General features: G+C 36.1%; 2 protein-coding genes across 2 annotated transcripts; both read left to right on the top strand.

Moving 5' to 3' along the window:
- Positions 1 to 2,025: 2,025 nt before the first annotated feature.
- cgref1 (cell growth regulator with EF-hand domain 1) lies at positions 2,026 to 10,553 on the top strand. The gene is made up of 7 exons (XM_032560979.1): positions 2,026 to 2,415; positions 3,616 to 3,721; positions 4,999 to 5,067; positions 7,146 to 7,219; positions 7,839 to 7,963; positions 8,092 to 8,193; positions 9,345 to 10,553. The coding sequence occupies exons 1-7, from the start codon at positions 2,406 to 2,408 to the stop codon at positions 9,588 to 9,590; spliced, it is 732 nt and encodes a 243-aa protein (XP_032416870.1). The 5' UTR covers positions 2,026 to 2,405; the 3' UTR covers positions 9,591 to 10,553.
- A 261-nt stretch (positions 10,554 to 10,814) lies between these two features.
- drc8 (dynein regulatory complex subunit 8) lies at positions 10,815 to 21,308 on the top strand. Its single transcript, XM_032561006.1, has 7 exons — positions 10,815 to 10,839; positions 10,953 to 11,040; positions 11,429 to 11,501; positions 19,698 to 19,774; positions 20,754 to 20,796; positions 20,919 to 20,985; positions 21,110 to 21,308. The coding sequence occupies exons 1-7, from the start codon at positions 10,815 to 10,817 to the stop codon at positions 21,226 to 21,228; spliced, it is 492 nt and encodes a 163-aa protein (XP_032416897.1). The 3' UTR covers positions 21,229 to 21,308.
- Positions 21,309 to 21,645: the final 337 nt, after the last annotated feature.

Raw genomic sequence — 21,645 nt, 5'->3', positions numbered from 1 at the left:
CCCTTAGGGAAAATTATTGTTTTTCTTTTCCTTTTGTGTACTTTTGGTGATTAACTTTATATACAAGTCGTCAAACATATAAAACGCCTTTCAACCCCATTAAATCTCTTCACTGCTTTATATAATCAACACAGAGTGAATTAATATAAGGCAGAAGGCAAGCAAGAAATGATTTTCAAACATTTTTACAAATAAAAATCTGAAATGTGAAGCTGTATTTGCCACTTTGAGGCAATACTTTGAAGAAACACCTTTTGTTTCATCAATCAAAAGTATGATGTACTTTTGGTGGATTACCAAAACACATCAGTTATGAAAAGTATGCATCATATTCACAATTTTGCAATGTGTTGTGTTGGTCAATCCCAATAAAATACATTTAAAACGTGTCGTTGTAATATGATAATATGGAGGAAAATTTAAGGGACGTGAATACCTTTGCAAAGCTATCCAATTTGTGCAACTGTTCTGAAAATAGTAAAGCTGATGTGCAGTAAAACATGAACAGCTAAAGAACAAATTTGTGAAACTTGAGTAATTAATTGTTCTGTTTTTGTAATTTTCCCTCTCAATGCTGTGAATACAACTCCAGGCATAAAACATGGAGTTAATACTGTTGGAGGACGTAAAAGAATACAGATATCTTACTCTCGTACCCATATTTGACAGTAAATCATGTGAATAATTGCAGAGTAATCTCGTTTCCTGTTGGCGGCCGTCAGTGGGATGCTTGCGCACCGACCAGCTGTGAAATAACGAGTCAACATGGCGCTGCAGTCACGAACGCTTGACCGCCTGTGTAACGCTTTTCTTTTCATCCTACAACTGGAAGGTCTCACACATTCTTCCTTGACTTTTAATAATGTGTGTACAGCCACATTTAATATGAGGTAATATGGTAATTACTGAAAACTTGGTCTCTCATTGTTAATTTCCTTAAAATGTGCATCCTTACATCATATAATGATTTTCTTTTATTACATCTGAAGTCAAAAACTCTGGAAATCTTATGCCAACCTGCACGGAAAAATACTTTTTGTGTATTAATTGCTGTACTATTGCGTGGAAGGAGAAAATTCTTCTGTAAATTTAAAGTAAAGATAGTTAGCCATCTGTCAGAAAACAAACTTTCTGAATCAACACAAGGTGTGTTCTAGTTATTTTTGGAAAGCTCTATTATATACTTTTTGTAAAGTCCAGCAAGGAGGCCACACTTTAAATAGGTAAATTCTTCCTTCAGCTCAAATGTGTTCTGTCATGTTTAATTTGTCTTTTATTGAAACCTTAAGGACTCGTTCGTTTGGATGTGGGAAGTGAGCTTGTGTTTGTTTTTGTGTGAGTAGTTTCATCTGTAATTATCTGGATGAGTAAAAAAAACAAACATCCTCGTGTTTCTATGGCGTAAGAACTCACGTTGCTTTAAGTAAATAACTCTTTGTTGTTGCCTTTATACTCTGTACTGCGGCTGATAAGATGGCTGATTAAACTAGGTTGGCATTGAAGGCCGTCTCCGCTCCTTAACTTCGTTATTAATAACTTGGTAAAACAAAGTTCTTACTCAAGGTTGAGAAAACCAAATGGAAGTTATTTTTAGGTGGAAATCTTTTATAAACTTGTCACTGAATCTCGTTGTACTTCCTAAGATGTGGCATTTAATGAAAAGATGTTAAACATGTAAAGATTTGCATGTGGCCAATTCAACATTTCCCACAAAACTATATCGTGAATTGCAATATGACACTTACAGCTAAATAAAATGCTACAGTGACATCTTGTGGTCAGATTGTAGAATTGCAGTTCTGCCCTTGAGTCATTTCGTAGTTACTTGTTACTTTTACTTAAGTAAACGTGTGTTGAAGTAGTGCTACCCTTCAGTACAGTTGTGGGTACTCTACCCACCTCTGTAGCAATTTGTTAATTTATTACATTTTGGCACTTTTGGTCCTCCATACAGGAGTGGCCGCTGCGCTTTCCTTTAAAGCTACAGTTGCTGGATTTAAGCTGCACGTAAATCACAACCCTAAATTTGCTGCAAAAACAAAACGCTGACAGCGTTTCACCCACACGATTGAGCTGCTGCTCCGCCCATGTAAACGAAGTGACCCAGGATTACATAAATAAATACCAGGTTTGTGTGTCCGCACCCTTAGAGGAATGTGACTGAGTGCGTGGACGTGGCGTGGCAGGAAAATCCCCGGACAAAGACAGACCGGGCTCATCCACGTGGAGCCTGCCACGGAGCAAAACCCGCAGCGGGGACCGGAGAGGGGGAGGACGCAGTGCTGCAGAGCCGGCGGGGCGGGGCGGTGCGGTGCGGGGCGGTGCGGGACGGGACAGAGGTGTTCTCCAGAAATGAACCTTTAACCTGCGGAAATCAACGCGTCTCTCCTGTCAACACTCCAGCTATGCATTCAGGTAGGCTCGGTGTGTAGATTGCACAGCTGCTGCACTGATTTCACCGACTATAAGGTTGTTTAAATATTTAGTTTTCAGTTTATTAAGGATCCTGGGATTTAACAAGACCTTAAATATTTATCCGAGATGGAGGTTTGATGTTAAAGACATCACAGGAACCAGTTTGTCTCGTCGGTGCATGCGGTGACAGACAATGCTGCAGTGAAACGGAGCAAATTGCATCGACTGTATGAGGAAGCTGCAGGGATTTAATATGAAGTCTGATTTAAAAGGAAAACATTTTATACGGGAAACAAAAACAGATTATTTTTAAACTCGTCTGCACTAATTGAAGGTTCTCAGACTTTCAAGTTCAAGTCTGCTGATTTTAGCATTAGTTTTTTTTTTCCTTTAAATTACCAACCTACAAAAATCAAATATCCTGCTTTCACTTTTAAAATTATGGTTAAAAAGGTCAACTTTCAGAAAAACAACAGCAGAAAAAGCGAATGTTCTGCATCCCATTGTCGTGATAATTATTAGGTTTTATCTCGTAAGTAAAACATGATCAAGTCATCAATACAAGATTCATTTATAAACTCTGTTCTTATTACAGAGGTGGAAATGGCTTCCATAAAAATAAAAATAATTGCCTTCACTGAAAAAAATACAAATAATATTCCCAAAGTTATCATACAGAGCGGTTTCTACAAGTTATAAATGTTATCTCAACATTTTTATTTTGGCTTTTGCCTTACATTTAAACCTAAAAAGACTGTTTAAGTTAGAACCATTCAGATTTAACAAATACATTATTCTGATTTCTTATTTATAGTCACATCAAAGATAAGCTATTAGCAGAAGAAAATGAACTAATTTGCTGTGATGCATGAAAAAAACCTGCAGTTTTTATTCTCAGTTGAAGGGTAAGTGGGTCAAAATGAAAACTGCCCCTTTAAGATTAACTATTGTTATACTTTGTTCTTAGAAATTCAATGTTTTATGGTCCTTGCCATCCAAATTTTCTCTTTATTATTAAGCATTTTACTTTTTCAAACTAGGATCAACAACAAAAGCACACATTTTGTGTCCTTTACTAAAAGTTAGAGGGTTTATCAGTGTATTGTTCATATATTTTTATTGTTTAAATCTTGAAGTGTAGCAGTATCCAGTGTGGGGAAACTACACTGGATGTTTGATCCCATCATTGTGTATTTTCAGGTCTGCTCATGGGGTACCAGCTGGTCCGGCTGGTCCCACCTGCTCTGTCCCTGTGGTTCCTCATAAACCTGAGCCTGGCAGCACCAGGTCTCCCTGGGACTCAAAGGTGACCCAATTACTCCACTAGTGAGCCTCACTCATCACATTTATAATATTTGAAGCTAAAAATTTAAGCTAAAACATGTACAGGTGACAGTAGATGTTTAGATTCCTGTTGTCACTGTTTGACACTAAATCAAACTAAACTATCCCGGTTTTAGGTAAAAGTAACAATTTATTTTTGGTAAATATTGGGTGATGTTCATGTTGCACACCTAAAAACATCCGTCTCTGAAATAAGGAACCCAGTTGTGTTTATACTAACACAACTGTCTGAACATTTAACTGTTCAGACAGTTGAACGCATTTTGTTCAGAGATCTGGAAACTGACCAAGGACTTTATGATATCTAGAATTCTATTTCTGATCTTGTAATTAAAAAATATATCTAATCAGTTTAGTATTTAGTACATACAACTAATATTGATAATCCTATGGGAACATAAAACAAGAAAGAAAAATGTCTGATTTGACGTCAGACATTGAGAGAAAAAGTGTATCAACTGAATTTCTATTGTTTACTTTTGATCAATAGTTATTATAAAGGGGCAATGGCATTAAAAATGTCCGTGTATTTTAATACTTCCATTCCAGTTACTACTGCTTCTAAAAATTCCCAAAGCGCTTAAAAAAAACACCAATGTTTTTTGCTGTCCAGAATAATATTATTAAGTCACATTCTACAGGCACTGTGCCGTCACCTAGCAACCCCAACCCGTCACCTAGCAACCCCAGTGGAGTTCCAGAATGTTTGGTCAGCTGGTTTTTGCTGTTGAATTACCATCCAGAAACCACTTGCTGCATTCTTGTTGGTTAAGCAGAAGGCTCCACTTGTGCTTTTCAAAGATGTACGGTTGTATAATTGTGCATCTGTTTGCATCCATTTTCATGTACAAGTGTAAATGTTGAGTTGCGGGGGCGTGGCTAGCAGCAGCTTATTTGGATTTAAAGTGACAAGACGCCCCAAAGCATCTCATTCTGAAGAAGCTTAAAATAAGCAGAACTGAGCAAAATAAAATCTCATTATCTAAAAATGATTTTCTCCAAAAACGTTATGCACATGTTATAGTCTATACACTAATTCTAACCTATTCAAAGAAGCTTAATAGATCCCCTTTAAAATAAGAAAAAAAAAGCTAAAACAAAATTTTGATACAAAAATAAAAGAATACTGATATGCTGCCTCTTTAGTTGGATTTAAAATAAATAAATAACATTCAACACGTCAATAGATCTACTTTAGTGTGTTGTTTTTGTTATGTTGTTATTTGTTCGTCACTTTAGGGAAGAATCGGATCTCCGTCCCCCTCCAGGACTGATCAATCCCTTCGGCTCTGGAGCAGAGGAACGCAGGTGAGAGGCCTTCGAACGAGACCCAGCTGATGAACTGCAACCTCACTCCGAGTCAGAAATGGAGTGAGGTCGCTTCACATCACCCACATCGTTATGCCCACATCACCACTCGTTTCCTCCAGCCACACTATTAAGGTTTTACATCATTGCTAGCAATCAAAACCTTGCATAAAATAAAAACGTCAGCCATTGTTTTCGTCAGATGGCTTTCTAATGTTGACACAACATAAAACTGAGACTGGAACGATTAATCAGATTAATCATCATGAATCAATTAATTGTCAACTAATTTAGTAATTGTTAACTGTAGTATACAGATTCCAAAAAAAAAGAGCTCAACATTTTCAATAATTTTTACTAAAAATTAATTACTAAAACTTTTCACTAACTGAAATAATTATTTGTTGCAGCCTTATATAAACCCCACAGGCTCCGTGTTTAATTTTTTACAGTGGACTGAGCAGGTTCTGTCTCGCCACTCTGGACTTCGGCTTCTGCTGTGCTGCTGATGCGGCCAGAGCCAAACTCTGATAAAACTGCAGGAGGAGAAACACCAGACTTTGTTTTTATTGTTATTACAATGGCGGCGCCCTTTATGGCTGCAGCTGCTTTGGCTCCCGGTAATACCACCAATTTATTGCTTAAATCAGTATTTTCTGCTACAATAACTCAGAGAAACAGCGTAAGACCAGTCTATGACCATCAGACTATGGTATTGAGCAAATTTAGTCATCTGGACTCCATAAATTTAGAGACACGGACCCTCTGCAAAGCCTTGGACTGCTACGTCAGTTGGATCAGTTGAATCAAGCTAACTCCACAGCAACTGAATTTTCCAACAGCTCAGGCCCATGGAGACACCGGAGAAGACATGAGAGAAAACAAAAGCGAGGGTGTCGCGGTGGACTTACAGCTAAGCTAAAAGCTCACCCTTTCCGTTTGCCACTTCCCTCCATCTTGCTTGCTAATGTACGATCCCTTGAAAGCAAATTGAATTACCTGAAGCTGGATTTAACCACCAAAACAGAAACAAGAAACTGCTGCATTCTCATTTTCTGTGAGACATGGCTAAACTCCTCTGTCCCTGATAATTCCATCAGCCCGGAGGGGCCAACAACATTTAGAGCTGACAGAAGCCATGCTCTTACTGGTAAATCCAGGGGAGGTGGTGTTTGTATTTACATTAACAGCAGCTGGTGTAACAATGCCACCCTGGCCTCCAGTCATTGCTCTGTGGACATTGAGTTCGTGATTGTGAGATGCAGACCTTTCTACCTACCCCTGGAATTCACCACCGTTATCATTTCTGCTGTCTACAACCCGCCCACTGCCAACACCAAGCAAGCACTGAGTACCTTTCACCATGCCATCAGTGACAGACAATCCATATACCCGGAGGGTGTTTTTATTGTTGCTGGAGATTTTAACCAGGCTAACATGAAGACTGTTCTTCCTAATTCCCATCAACATGTGGATTTTCCAACCAGAAAGAAAAACATGCTGGATTTGGTCTACACCAATATCAAGGAAGCTTTCAGAGCAATTCCCCGGCCATCTCGGCTCTTCAGCTCATCTTTCGGTTATGCTCACCCCAGCATACCAACCCCTGCTCACCAGACACTCACGACTGTCGTCCCAGGTTTAACACAAACCACATCATGAAATATGCAGATGACACAACAATTGTGGGATTAATTCAGGACAACAATGAAGTGAACTACAGAAAAGAGGTACAACATCTTGTGGACTGCTGCATAATAAACAACCTGCTCCTGAACGTCGGCGAGACAAAAGAAATTATTGTCGACTTCAGAAGGAACCACACACCATTCCTCCTTAACGACAAACCAGTGGAGATCGTTAGCAGCACTAAGTTCCTTATATCATTGACATTTCATTGCCAATTTTACTTATGTTTCTTTGAGCAATGACAATAAAATAAGTCTAAGTCTAATTATTTGAATATTCACAGTTCACATATTTATTTTAATAATAATTTCACCAGTTAATTTTTTCTATTTTTATCTTTTACTTTCTGTTATTTCCACCTGATGTTTTGTAAAACTGTGTAATCGCAGGTTGTTGCAGAGCTACATTCAGCAAAGTCTACGCAACAGCCAGGGAAGTCCTGACATCACTTCCTGGGAGCAAGGTAGACGACACCTACTGCAAACAACACTTAATATCCAAGATTCATACACATACGGATCAGTAAATCACTCAATTATTGAAAGGGTAACATATTTTAATGATTTAACTTAAGAAGTAAAAGCTACATATCAAATTGCTCGGATCATGGACTTGATTGTTCCCCATTTTATCACTGATTGGACCTGAAGCAACTTGAACTTTTTTTTGCTTCTCCATCCTATGATGTCGTATTTGGGCCATAACAGACAGGACAAAAAGAGTAACTTTCTACAAAAAAAAAAAAAAACTCAGAAATTTTGAGATTTATCTCATAAATTTTCCAGAAAAAAAGGGAAATTTCTGGCTTTCAAAAGTCAAAACAAACCATCATTGTCCTGCCACTTCCTGTTGTCTTCTTTGCTGTTTTCAACAGTAGTAACGTCCAGCTGTTGATCACGTCTCGCATGATGCGAAAAAGTGTTTCCACTGTAGTTTTGCAAAAGAAATTTAAATCAATACGGCCAAAAACCACCTCATCCTGGCACAGGAACTTGTTAAACATGAGTTTTTTCTAGATACGTTTTCAAAGTGAAATTTAAATGAACTTTAGTTTATAACTCGTCTTCTCTGTTTTGCTTCAGAGGTGTTCTTCCTGTTTCGTCTCTACGATTATGATCGCAGCGGATTCTTGGATGGCTTGGAGATCATGAAGCTGCTCTCTGACTACATCTCCCATCATGCACTAGGACCAGAGGCCAGTGAGCAAGTAAGCTGAAGTGACTGAATCAGTGTGTTGTTGTTTTTTTAATTTGTGTGTATTTGTAAATACCACCTTCAGGATTCTGTGGCTGCTTTTTTAAATGTGTCTTTTCTTTTCGTGCCTGCTGGGTTCAGGTGGTGTCCATGGTGGATTTCTTACTACAAACTCAGGATCTAAACCAGGATGGCCTGCTGGACCCTTCAGAGCTGCTGTCGCCTTCATTTATTAACACACAGGTACACCGACAACATAAACTGTGACTGTTGGCAAAATTTACGTAACATGCACACATTGTTTCATCTGCAATATTTTTTTATTTAAAAATCTGAAAGTTGTTATATGAGATAATTGAGATATCTCCAATTGTCTTGAGAAGCTGCATTACTAGCTGAGTTGGGTAGTAACTAGTTACATGTATTCAGTTACATTTACTTGAGTAACTTTGTGGAAAAAATTTACTTTTGACAAGGCTGTACGTTTTTACTTGAGTAATTTTAGGGTGAAGTATCACTACTCTTAATTGAGTAACGTTTCTGGATAATCTGTCCAATGTGAGAAACTTCACAGAATGAAGAATAAACGTATTTTAACCAAAAATTCACAAGACACACACCTGCAGGTTTTATTAGTTTCATATGTTTTATATATTGAAAGCAATTGATTTGGAAAATGTTTCTTTTGCCTAATTTTGTCATTTTGTAATTATATTGTTCATGTGAATTATTTTCATTTTGGTCTTTAAAATGTCCAAATGTCCACATATATTTCATTCTGTCCGATTATGTAATTTTTAAATATTTAACTTTTAAATATTAAACATTTAAAAATATTGAATATTTGTGAATACTACAATAAATACTATAATTATTATATAAGCTTTCAACATTGAATTCATCTTTAAAAGGAGGTTTAGCAGATATAAAAATTACAAATATTTCCATAATGATATGAATACAATACCAGTTTTTTAAATTGTACCTTTTACTATAGGTACTCAAGTACCTTTGTAAAGATACTTGAGTACGTTAGTTGGTAAAGTAAGTAAAAATGTAAAAAGGTACTTGAGTATCCTTTTTACCAAATACTTTGTATTCTTACTTGAAATAAGATTTTTATTTTTTGAAGTGTGACCAGTAAAGACTACTAGCATGTTTAGCTTTAGTATTAGCACTATGTAGCTAAGCTAGCTAAAGCTAGTTACCATAACAAATGAAAATCAATCATTCAGCGTTACATTTAACAACTAATATAACTGATAAAAATACTAATAATTGTAACAGCTGTTAATGTCTTTGAGATTTCCTCCAATGATCTACTGTTAGATCCTGATTGTTTTTTTTTTACTTTTATTTTTTTTAAGTGACGTTTACCTACATCTATTTTAAAGGGCTCAACCAACAACAAAGCACCTCATCAAGAGCAGGAGTTGACAGAAGAGAACAAGCAATCAAACACAATTACTGCGGAGTCGAATGCAGGAGCGGTGGAGCAGAAAGACGAGCAGCGACTGGACGTAATGATGCTTCAGGACGAACCCATAAAGCAAACAGAGGAACATCAGGCTCAAGAACTTCCTAATGCGTTAGCAGAAACCCACCATGACCCTGTGCATCAAGGACAACCAGAAATATAAATATTAACCACTTTACCATTTAGCCTGCTTTAGAAAAAAACTTTTAAAGATAAAAGATGAATTATAAATTTATCACTGTAAATTGTGTGTTTTTTATATATATGAATCTCTAAGCATATTTTAACAAACGGCTGTTAAAATGCTGGGCCTCTTCAACGGCTTTCTGTCACATTCTTTCTACGAATAAAGTGATTTCCACAGCTTTTACAAAGGTAGGGGTTTTAAATTAAACTTATAATGCTTTCCATAAATTAAAATGTTATGATTGGCAGAAATATTTCACCAAAGTAGTCTGTTCTGACATGCTAGAATACAATATATATATATATAGATAGATATGTTGTGTATATTCTTTCACATCCTAAAATGTTGACAAATATCCTATTTCAGATAAAATTGAAGTGGTGGTTGAATGAATGAATCCTGGATTAGTTTGTTTTCAGTCTTTCCTCTGCATACAACCAAAAACGCATACACTCAAAGATTTTATATCTTTATTTTAGACAACTTAACCAAACTGACAAGAGATGATTTCTGACCACGCAAACAGGAAAATAAAAAACAAAAAGCCTTTTTGTCATGGTCAATGAGTCACATTCCCTACATTAAAACCCACATCTGATGGTATTTGTCATTGTTTGAACTATTATCTATTTGGTATTTAACTATTATGTTCAAGGAGTGCAATTAGACTGTTATTTATTTACACTGCTTTGATATGTAGTTAGCTTAGCAAACCCAGTGTGTTTAGATACACTGGTGATGTGCCATAAAATAAATCAACACAAATTTTCAGAAAATGCTCATCTTTGTTATTACAGTTAAAATAACAGTAATTCTTTTTAGCAGTTGATTCAGAAATGATTGTAAATTGTAAATCAACTGAATTTATTAATTATTTACTTACTTTTTGAATCTAGTTTGAAGGCTTTTGGTTTAAAAATAAAGAAAATGTTTCCTTGATTTCTTTGTGTCCCATTAGTCTAATTAGGTTAGTATTGTTGTTATTGTTAGAAGTTATAAGTATTAATATATAAAACTTCACGAGTATTTTTAAAATAAAAGTTCAAGCAGCTTATACGTTCTCTTTTTAAAAATATATATTATTGCTTAAAACGTTTTTCATATTTCATTTCATTTATTTTTTTGTTTTGTTTTGCTACCTCACAAACCGAATAAAAGGGTAACGTTCGGTTGCTAGGCAACAGGAAAACAAGCTGAAAGATGGCGGAGGACAAAGAAAGTGCAGGTTCGTACGACTTAATGGAGTCAGTTTACAGATTTAGAAGTACCGCGGTACCTGCTTAATTTGTTAGAGGTGTATTAACAACAGCTTTCGTTATTCGGCTCTGTTTGTTTCAGAAAACGAAAACATTTTGGCTATTCACAGGAAAATAACGGCCGCCTTTGAGCCGTTTGACTACGAGTCCAAAAACACGGTGGACGTTCGGTAAATAATACCACAATTAATGTACAATTATTAAAAAGTACAAAATAACTAATAATAATAAAATGGCATTTCAGTTATTCAATTTAAAAATTGAAGCTCATATTCATTAGACACAGAGACACATTGTAAGATTTAATTTCTATTTGATTTGACGATTATGAGTGAAATGATGGCATTTTGTCATCAGTAAGAACAAATCTGTCTAAATTAAGTGTTTGGAAAACCTTCTGGACTGAAAGGTAAGTAGGTGTGCCTTTTTAAACCTTGTTGGTAACTATTTTTTAAAAAAGCTTGAAACCAAACTAGGTCAGCAAACAGTGCAGTTTCTGCATCAAGCTAAGCAGATATAACGCTTCCTTCTAACTCTCTTTATGTGCCTGTTTTCCAGGGAGATTGGCACCATTATGTATTCTCTGGACTGCTTCCCCACTCAAGCAGACATACGTGAATTTATAGCTGAGGTCAGAGCAGTCTTTATGTTTATTCTTTTCATACACAAATGAACTAGTTACAAAACAGGCTTATTTGAACGAGCCATAGGTTAGGTCTCTATACAAAACATGTTAATTACATGTAATAATACACAAAATCATTCCCAAATTTTGAGATTTCACCAGATCATTTCTGACCGTTTTGAGCTCATTAAGGAATGCTACGTCACGATGATGTAAAAGAGCGGCTGCTGGCCACGCCCTTCAGGCAGAGGCACAGTAGTACAACTTTACATCTTTGTTCCAAAAGCACAATCATTCAGCACAAAAAACGATTGTTTCCCCCCCTCAAATGCGACCTTTTTCTAAAATTTGCGAGGTTAGAGGAGACGCACTTCTCTCAACATGTAAAAATAAATAAATAAAATAAAAAAAATCAGACAATGTCGGTAATGTCCGACATGTTTTTACAAACACTGTATCTTCTTAATATAAACTATCATTTCAAGTTTACTAGAATTCTGCCAGTAAATGCGCAGATATTGTAGCGTAACGTGAGACACAGTCAGGACCAGCAAAGGGTCGTTTAGCCCTGCGTTAGCTTATGCTAACTGACAACTCATGTCTGTGCTGAACAAAAATATACAAAACATCATTTTGTACTTGCATCACCATCATCTGCAGGTTCGTGACGAACAGGAACAGAACTTTCCTTCAGTCCAAGTATTTTTGGTAAATCCTGTCCTGTAATGTTGTCAGAGGACTTCTTCCTAAAATGATTTGCGCAAACGACAACTTTCTTTGGCAACATCGCAGGGACATTGCAGGTATTAAAAAATGAGGATCATTAAATGCTAGCTTTGGACAAAACCTTTGGATCCTTCCTCTTTTCCTTTTGCCCGGGATCGAGCGGCGTTCTCCATGAGCGACCCGCAACCGCGTGCTGTTAAAACGAAACAACAACAAAACGTGTTGACGTCACAGATCACGGAGTTTAATCTCATACAAAGCAATCGACAACAAAGCTGCAGAGGTACAGAGATATACATTTTATACAGACAAGAGAACAGACAACACGAAACACAAAAGACAGACAAAGGCGCCCAAAATGTGGAGGAAAAGATGGAAAAAACCTCTCTCTCTGGCTTGCTGACCTGTACTTTTTAATGAAAGAGGTGTTTCCCTATTTAATATATGCAGTCAAGGCGTTCCGTTCTTTGACCAATTAGAAACTTAGAAACTCCCGGAAACTCCCCTTCTTTACAGCTCCGATGTCTGGTTTTTATCTAACCACTTCGTGCCCATCTCCGTCCGACCTGGCCGAGAGGCGCCAAGAAGTCTGTTCTGCTCTCTCGGAATTGTAAATTTTATTGCTGTGTCTGTCAAAAGGGGGAGGAAAAAAGGCCCTGCTTTGTCTGCTGAATTCCCAACTGCTCAACAGAAACTATTCCAAATTAAAGTGTTGGCTATACCTTTACACATGTCGTGGATTAGCTATATTAAGCACCAAACAATAATTATTTTCTTTACAGTTCCCCCTTTTGAGGTCTTCAAAAAGACCTCAATAAAAATTGATTAAGCCTTCTAATACAGAGCCAAAAACTATGTATTAAAAAAATAAAACAAAACAAAAAATAGAAAACAAAAGGTTGACGTAGCCTAATTATATACAGTTCCCCCTTTTCAAACAAAACCCAAGGGTAAAAACGACTCATCCTTACAGAAATATAAAATCATAAAACAAAAACACAGGACAAACAAAACCCAAAGTATAAAATGAAAAAACAAAACAGAAACATACATAGAAAAATTAGTAAGAAATGTCTGCAACTTAAAGGACAACATTCACCACAAAATTACAATCTGCCAAAATGAGAAACACACAAAGTTACAATCTGCTGCTCGTCTTTTTCTGTTTTTTTTTTTTTTTTTTTTTTTTTTTAAATGTCCATCGACAGTCTCTTAAAAAATATGAAGTCTTCGTCAGGAAATGTTCAAAAAATGCGCGCAAAAAACAAAACGACAGTCCTTTCCAGAGTTCACAACGAACGAAAAACACGCAATAAAAGTTTATGATGATCCTCTTGCAGCTTGATCTTCTTCGACTGGAAACCTCAAGAAACGACCTGTCACAGGTCATTACACAGACATTTTGTGTTCAACATGAATTTCATTAGCATCAGAAACACAATTACCACATTCTTTAATATCATCTTCATTACAGTCAGCATAATCAAACGATGGTTTCACCTAAAAATAAATTTGTTTTGTTATTTTCCATCCAGGGAAATTATTTTAATCCTTTTTATCAAAGAACGCAGACTTTGAAGGAGACCACATCCGCAGGGCACCAGGAAACCAGCTGCAAAACTATAATGACAAGACAGAGATCAGATTTATCCAAAGGCATCATTCATTTGTGTAATTCAACACAAACATCTTCAATTCACTTTGTGTTCAAGTGAATCCTCCAACGCTCGTGGCTCTGTGGCTGTTATCTTCGAAATAAGTGTGAAGCCGCTTCTCCAAGGAGCCCCACCCCCGCCTCGCATGACACAGCTTGTATGACAGAGTCCAGAGTCCTGGAGCTCCGAGCTCCAGGGCAGTCTGTGTGTAAAACCATGAGCAACACATCACGTGAAACCTTATCTCCTACTCTGTCCAGTTCTGTTCATCAAATGGTGGATGTGATCCCTTCAATTTACGTTTCTATTATAATATACTATAGCTCCTAACCGATGGAAAACACCAAAACCCTGTAATCATTTGCTTCAAAAGACATGTTTCCAAAGTAACGTGTTCCCAGAATGTTAAACATATGCAGATCTTTTCTTAAACCAATCTTGTAAAAATAGGATTAAACAAACGAAACAAAACAATCACAAAAACTTAAAAATGTAGTTGTAAAGCTTACATGTACCACCAAAAAATGAATAACAATGTGAGTTAAACAGTCCAGTTTAAATTACCTTCATAGAAGAAACTAGATCTTACTGATTATTTGTCTAAATCATTTTACATACGTTCCTGAAACAAAATTCAAAAGAGTTAGACCTGGAGAAATTATAATGAAACAAATCCAGACATTTTCAAAATATACCGACATTACCTAGGCTTTTACTTGTCGTCGAATTTAAAGTTTTATCCAAATTCGTTGTAAATGAATGTAAATCAAAAAATCAAAATCAAGTTTACAAAAATCATTATAATCCCGCCTATGTACTTTTACTGATTAGTGATAACTTTAATCAAGAACAGATTCTTCAAAACATTTCTTAAAACATTCATGCTCCATTAAATTAATGCTCTGAACATGGCTGACACAATAATATTTTAATTTCTATAATTATTTTCCCAAGTTAATTAACCAAAATATGCTTCATTATCACTATAAATTTATCTATTTTCTCAAAATATGTTAGCCCATTGTCAGAAAATCTTTTAATGGAGAACAACTCAAACCTATCTAAAATAAGCACATATATTACCAGAAAATATTTTCCTTTCACTTTTATGTGTAGCACAGATCAGACATGTTCTTCAAAAATTTGTTTAAGTATTATAAAAGATGAACCCATGCATCTTCTCCCCCTTTGATACATTACTGGCTAATGTATCACTATTTCTAGTATGTGAAATAACGATGTTGATGAAACAGGGTTATTATTCAAGCTAAGAAAAATCCCACCGATATGCAACGTTGCCCTCGTCTAAAAAGTAAACCTTTCAAAAACAAACAGAACAATTTATTGTAGCATGCTTTAAACCTTCAAGATTATTATGTTCAAAAAACATTTCACATTACAGTTTCAAAACTCAGTATTCAATTTAACTCTCATGATTATCAAATAATTCGTTGTAGAAACTTCTCAAAAATTTTCAGCAGTGTTTGACAAAACGTGTTTACCAATTAAAAACTCAGTGAAGGTTATGCATAAACCAGGCAGAGAGACGTTGAAAGAGAAAAAAAATATAGTCTTAGTCAAGAAAATCTAAAAATGATAAATTTCGAAAAATACTGGTCAGAATATAACCAAATCTACAAATGAAAGAAATTAAACTAAAGACCAAAGTTCCCTATCCCCTGGTGAAGGGTCCAGAGGAAACTGATAACTCAAAAAAAAAAAAGTAATTCGTTATATTTAACAAAATAAACAAAGAACTGACACAAATAGCCAAATAAAAAATCAGACTAATGTAAAGAAATGTAAAGATTAAAATCCTAAATTACTCACTACTTAATATATAAAGTAATATGAAAGGAACACAGAAAATCATTACCAAGAGTGTCTGTGTGTGACAGGCGACTCAGTGTTTCGATGCTACAAACTTATATTTTACATTTTCCAGGAGGTAGTTTAAACGATGGGAGAGAAAATTATTTGCCTTACAGTTGTTTGTTCTTTTCTGCTGAGCTGCTGTGAGCAGAGGTTGCTTTGTACTTAAAATTAGTGATATGCAAAAAGGTTTCACATGTTAATTAGTTGAATCTAGTGGGGGTAGAAATTACAGCACAGCTGTAGCTTGTTCTCCCGTGCTGAACTTCTGTGAATGGGGGTTGAAACTCCTCCCTGAGCTCCATTATTGTCATATCTTAAATAAACATACTTGTCGCTTCTTCTTGTTTTGTTCTATGTATTTATTTTACTTAATTTTCTTATTTTATTTTATTCGAAGCCCTCTCGTCTGTCTATAGGCAGTATTGAATCATCTCGTATTACAGTTTAATATTGATTCTCTACAATAGTTCCATATAATCTTTTTTATTTATTAACCAATAAGTTATTTCAAACTTAATGTTATCCTTCAACAACAAATCTTGTAAATTTTAGCAAACTTTTCTATATTTAACCAATTTCTATTTAACAAGAGAGTGACTTCTAATTTATCCTGTCTAATTATCCGTAAGTCCTGTAGATTTAACAATCTTTTATCTATCTTAAAGTTTTGGTCTGTTTGAAAAAGACTGATTGTGAAAATATCTAGAGTCAGTTGTATATTGCAGTTTGTTGTTATCTGAACAATTACCTCTTACAGTTAGAGCCTGTTTCTCTAAAAATCTTCGTTTTTTTTTTTTTTTTTTTTTTTTTCTTATCCTCAACTCATGAAAAAATCCTATTTTACTCATTGTATGTTATTCCATTTTCCTACTACCTTCACAGCCTTAGAAGGAATAATTAACATTATATCCACTATTCAGTTCTCAAGTCTATATAAATTTTTATTTAATTTATTTCATAGCTGTACCTAATCAGTTATGTATTTATCTATTTATCCATTCAGCATATTTATGTATTTAACTATTAATTTGCCAAGACAGCATTTCTAGAATCCTCTGTGACCTAATTTTCTTGGCTTATTCTTTCTTTCGTTATTTATTTATTCATTTATTTAACCGTAGAACCCATATTGTAATTTCAATTTGTTCAGATAATGTATTTTATCAAGATTCTATCCTTTAATCACCTTCCAAACTGTACACTGCAGGTCACAGTTACTGCTGTTATTGTTTAATTTTAAGAAGTTAGTTCAATTTAACACAGAGGATGTTTGTAAAAACTAGAAATTTTGCACCATCAAACAGCACTGAGAAAAATTCAGTAGTTATATGACATAAAATACCAAATGGTATTTTATCTCCAATCACACACTCTGTCAAACCAACATGAATTATAACACAAACAAAAACAAAATCACACAACACATTACAGAAAACACAAAACACACACATCTGGCCAGGTTTTATAGTCAGTCAAAATTTCATCAGTCCCCAAGTGTCAGTCTGTGGTCATTATTCTATCAAATTTTACTGTAATTTATATCAATTTTACTAAAATTTATATGAAATTTACTGAAGCTTCAGAAATTGTCCAATGTTGTCATGTGTCAATTTAATTAATTTTAAAATCCAATCGTCAGGAACCTTTTAATTCCCCGTGCACGTTTAAAAAGAGACATCTCAAAGTTATGTTAAAATCAAACCACAACCAATAATTTTGTTTTCTGGTACCAGTGTTATGTACTGAACTCCTATTTATTTTATTTAGTTATTTATGTTTTAAACTAAACGACCACGTTTTCGCCATCGTTCTACTTTCCCCGTTAAGACGAACCCCGACCATAAAATAGCGTATAGCACGTGTCGCAACTCAGTGTCCATAATAACTTCACAATAAAACGCAGCAAAATCAATGCAAATTCACACACACAGCGCTATCCAAACAACTTAACACTCTGCTGAAACACACAGCCAGCCCGAACTCGTGCACGCGCACACACACGGCCACACAGACACACACGCAGACACACATACGCACACACACATACACACATACACACACCCAGAGCTCTGGAGCAGACAGCCACGTGTCGCGGCAACAAGCACAGATCGCGACACACAGAGAAACATAAACACGTTTTCAGACAAACGTAACAGACAGACGGGGAAAAATAAAATGCCGGCCAAAAAATAAAAAATGCACCATATCAAAGCCTACCGCAGGCCGTTTATAAAGTCTACCGCAGACTATTTGTCAAAGCTTCCCGCAAGCTATTTTTAAAGTGTGCCAAACACTAATACTTGATTCCTGAACAGTCTACCTCAGACTATTGTCAAAGCTTCCCGCAAGCCATTTTTTTAAAGTGTCCCACACACTGAATAAACCTACCCCAGGTTATTTCAAAATACACAATTCCTAAATTTCTTTCTTTAAGGAGCACAGCCATGGGTCTCCAGGGAAAAAGACATAAACTTAAGAAAACCCAGCTTTTACAACTGAGGGAGCGCAAAATCCTCAGTCTGAACCCGCTACGGTCCGCTGTACATGCGTATTTCCATACAGTGTACCACACACTGAAAGCCTACCGCAGGCTATCGTTAAATTCCAATTATAACTAACAACAGACTATTTTAAGAGCAAAACTATCCACCCTTGCAGCTCCGAAACTCCGCGTGGCTGCGCACAACAAAAGAGTAATTAAAAAACGTCTTACCGCACCAGCCGGACGGATCGATCGGGGAGAGACCGCCACCCGCCAAGATTCCAGAACCGGACGAAGCCCCCAAATATTAAAAAATGAGGATCATTAAATGCTAGCTTTGGACAAAACCTTTGGATCCTTCCTCTTTTCCTTTTGCCCGGGATCGAGCGGCGTTCTCCATGAGCGACCCGCAACCGCGTGCTGTTAAAACGAAACAACAACAAAACGTGTTGACGTCACAGATCACGGAGTTTAATCTCATACAAAGCAATCGACAACAAAGCTGCAGAGGTACAGAGATATACATTTTATACAGACAAGAGAACAGACAACACGAAACACAAAAGACAGACAAAGGCGCCCAAAATGTGGAGGAAAAGATGGAAAAAACCTCTCTCTCTGGCTTGCTGACCTGTACTTTTTAATGAAAGAGGTGTTTCCCTATTTAATATATGCAGTCAAGGCGTTCCGTTCTTTGACCAATTAGAAACTTAGAAACTCCCGGAAACTCCCCTTCTTTACAGCTCCGATGTCTGGTTTTTATCTAACCACTTCGTGCCCATCTCCGTCCGACCTGGCCGAGAGGCGCCAAGAAGTCTGTTCTGCTCTCTCGGAATTGTAAATTTTATTGCTGTGTCTGTCAAAAGGGGGAGGAAAAAAGGCCCTGCTTTGTCTGCTGAATTCCCAACTGCTCAACAGAAACTATTCCAAATTAAAGTGTTGGCTATACCTTTACACATGTCGTGGATTAGCTATATTAAGCACCAAACAATAATTATTTTCTTTACACAGGCAAAAATAAAATGAAGCCACGCAGCTCTGTTCTCCGTGAATGAGAGAAAATGCATGGACTGCACAAAAACATTTTTCTTTTCCAGAAGCCATAGCAGCTGTAGCTTAGCTATGGCTAAGTGGGTGGAGCTCCACTTGGGTTGCCAGGTGAGGGGCTGGACTTGGCTTGGGGTTGCTAGGTAACAGATTGTGACACAACTTAGAGGTTTTTGAAACAGGGGCTCTTTTGCAGACACCAACAGAACATTTACTTATTCCCAAAAAACAAATGGGTGTTTGTTGTTGTTGTTGTTGTTGTTTAGCTTTGGACTGTTTTTAGTTGCAGGAAATACTCAAATGGAAGTACAGAAACATGCAAAAATTAATTTAGCATAATAGTGGACCTTTAATGTGCAAAAGTTCTGGTGTAAAGTTTAAAGAGTAAAAGCCAGGTATCTTGTTCTGTCCACCCAGGTGGAAGAAAATTCCTCTGGAACTGTACATCTGGATAGGTTCATGCCAGCTATGACCAAAGTCCTGTTGGAGAACAAGTAAGATAATTCATGTTGGCTCCATGACACCGGCATTCACATTTTGATGCAGATTTTTTGTTTTGTTTGTATTCTATGAAACTCCTTACTAAATAATTCGTTTAAAGTTATTTTTAATCACCATCACCAGCCAACACACAAAAATCTATTTTCTTATGAACAGACAGTGATTAGGTTCATCAGGGAAAATGCTCTTCTTCCACAAATGTGTTTTTCAATTAGGATTTTTCATGTTAAAGATGTTGAATCTTGCACCATCGATAATTGTGATTATTGTTATCAAGTGTTTATATTGATTATTCACAAACTCCTAAAAGTATATGTCGAGCCTCCAATCTCAGGTAACAGAAAAACAGCTGACTTCTGATTTAAATGTTTCTCTTTCTTGGCCTGATCTTTAGACAGACGATAGATTCATATTTTTTCACAAAACAGTGATTTTCCTCTTGTCCAGTTGTCTTACATAAAATTAGATACAAGGTTATTCTCATGAACTAATCACTTGTGAACATTAATATTTGAAGCTTTGTCAGAAACTTTAGATTTTTATTCCTTAAAGAGAATAAAAACTAAACTTAGATCTGTAATACGGCGGTCCAAAGACTTTAGAGTAGTTAGAGATTTGTGGAACTGTTTTCACACTGAACAACTCTTAAAAACAGTCATCCATCTATTCATGTTTTGTATTTTTGTTAAAATGTGCAACATTTATTCACAAAATAACGTAGAACAAAATAAACACAAAGTACATAAGATGAAAGAAAGCCTAAAAGGTGAGATTCCTCATTTTCAAGCAATTCTTTATATAAAGAGAATATTTTAAATCCACAATGATGCTGATGCTGTAAGAAGACTATAAAGTGTACTGGCTGTAAGTTATTTTTAAATTTTCATTTTAAAACAGAATGACTCCTGTGTAGTCTCTGAATTAATAATCGTGTTTGCAGAAAAATAACCGGTGCTTTGTTGTGTCTGTTAGGTTTCCTCCCATCCCCAGGAGCAAAATATTTCAGGCATTTAAGGTGAAATTGGCTGTTTCTTCCTCATCCTGTCGTTTGTTTCCCTGAAGCAGCTCTTGCCGAAACTTTCTCAAGAATTCACATTTTCACATGAGCAACAATATTAACCCATGAACTGTTTCCAGGTTCTCGACAAAGAGCAGAAAGGTTTCGTCGAACCCGAAGAGCTGACAAAGTTTATGATGGAGGAAGGTAAAGCAATAACGTCAAGAGGAGAACAGAAGCTAATAATACTCACGATAAGTGGATTCAGACTTTGTTTATTTTTTTCACTGAAAAACATTTTGCACGTTTTTGTGTTGTTTTTTTTAACCAGGTGAACCTTTCACTCAAGAGGAGATGGACGAGATGCTAACAGCACACACCAATCGAAAGGAGAACGTCATTTATTATGACAAGTTGATCAACAAACTCACTGCTGATGCTCCCAAGTAGAAAGAGTCATTGTGTGTTAGAAAAACTCAAGAAATAACTATTTATCGCACTATTTCATTAAATAATATTGTGCCTGTAAAGGGTGTAATGGACTTGATGCTATGGAAATAATCCAGGCTGTGTTCAGGTTCTGAGTTGGTCAGAGCTGCACTTTGAGGGAGGCTGTGGGTTTAAAATAGATGCTGGGTGACAGACTGGGTCTTAAAATAGCAAGACGTTTTGCAACCTCTGCAGTACATTTCACAGTGAGCTTGTTTTACAGTGAAAATGTTCTTTTCCACACTGTAGTTGGAGCATATAGAGTATAAAGGCAACGCTGAAACAGTAAAAGCCTCATCCACCTCATCTTCAGTCTTGAGTGGGTTAGGCTCCATTATTGCTTTCTTACAGCTAAAAGTAATTTTAATGAATGTCAGA

The sequence above is a fragment of the Xiphophorus hellerii genome, chromosome 4, assembly GCF_003331165.1.
Source record: "Xiphophorus hellerii strain 12219 chromosome 4, Xiphophorus_hellerii-4.1, whole genome shotgun sequence".
Taxonomy (NCBI): Eukaryota; Metazoa; Chordata; class Actinopteri; order Cyprinodontiformes; family Poeciliidae; genus Xiphophorus; species Xiphophorus hellerii.
Note: the sequence above shows the minus strand (reverse complement) of the source record. Positions and strands in the feature narration are given on the sequence as shown.

Coding starts and splice junctions, on each gene's coding strand:
- cgref1 (XM_032560979.1), top strand. Junction 3,722..4,998: donor GGTCTCCCTGGGACTCAAAG/GTGACCCAATTA, acceptor TCGTCACTTTAG/GGAAGAATCGGATCTCCGTC. Junction 7,220..7,838: donor CATCACTTCCTGGGAGCAAG/GTAGACGACACC, acceptor GTTTTGCTTCAG/AGGTGTTCTTCCTGTTTCGT.
- drc8 (XM_032561006.1), top strand. CDS start 10,815: ATGGCGGAGGACAAAGAAAGTGCAG. Junction 11,041..11,428: donor AAAAACACGGTGGACGTTCG/GTAAATAATACC, acceptor CCTGTTTTCCAG/GGAGATTGGCACCATTATGT. Junction 20,986..21,109: donor AAAGTTTATGATGGAGGAAG/GTAAAGCAATAA, acceptor TTTTTTAACCAG/GTGAACCTTTCACTCAAGAG.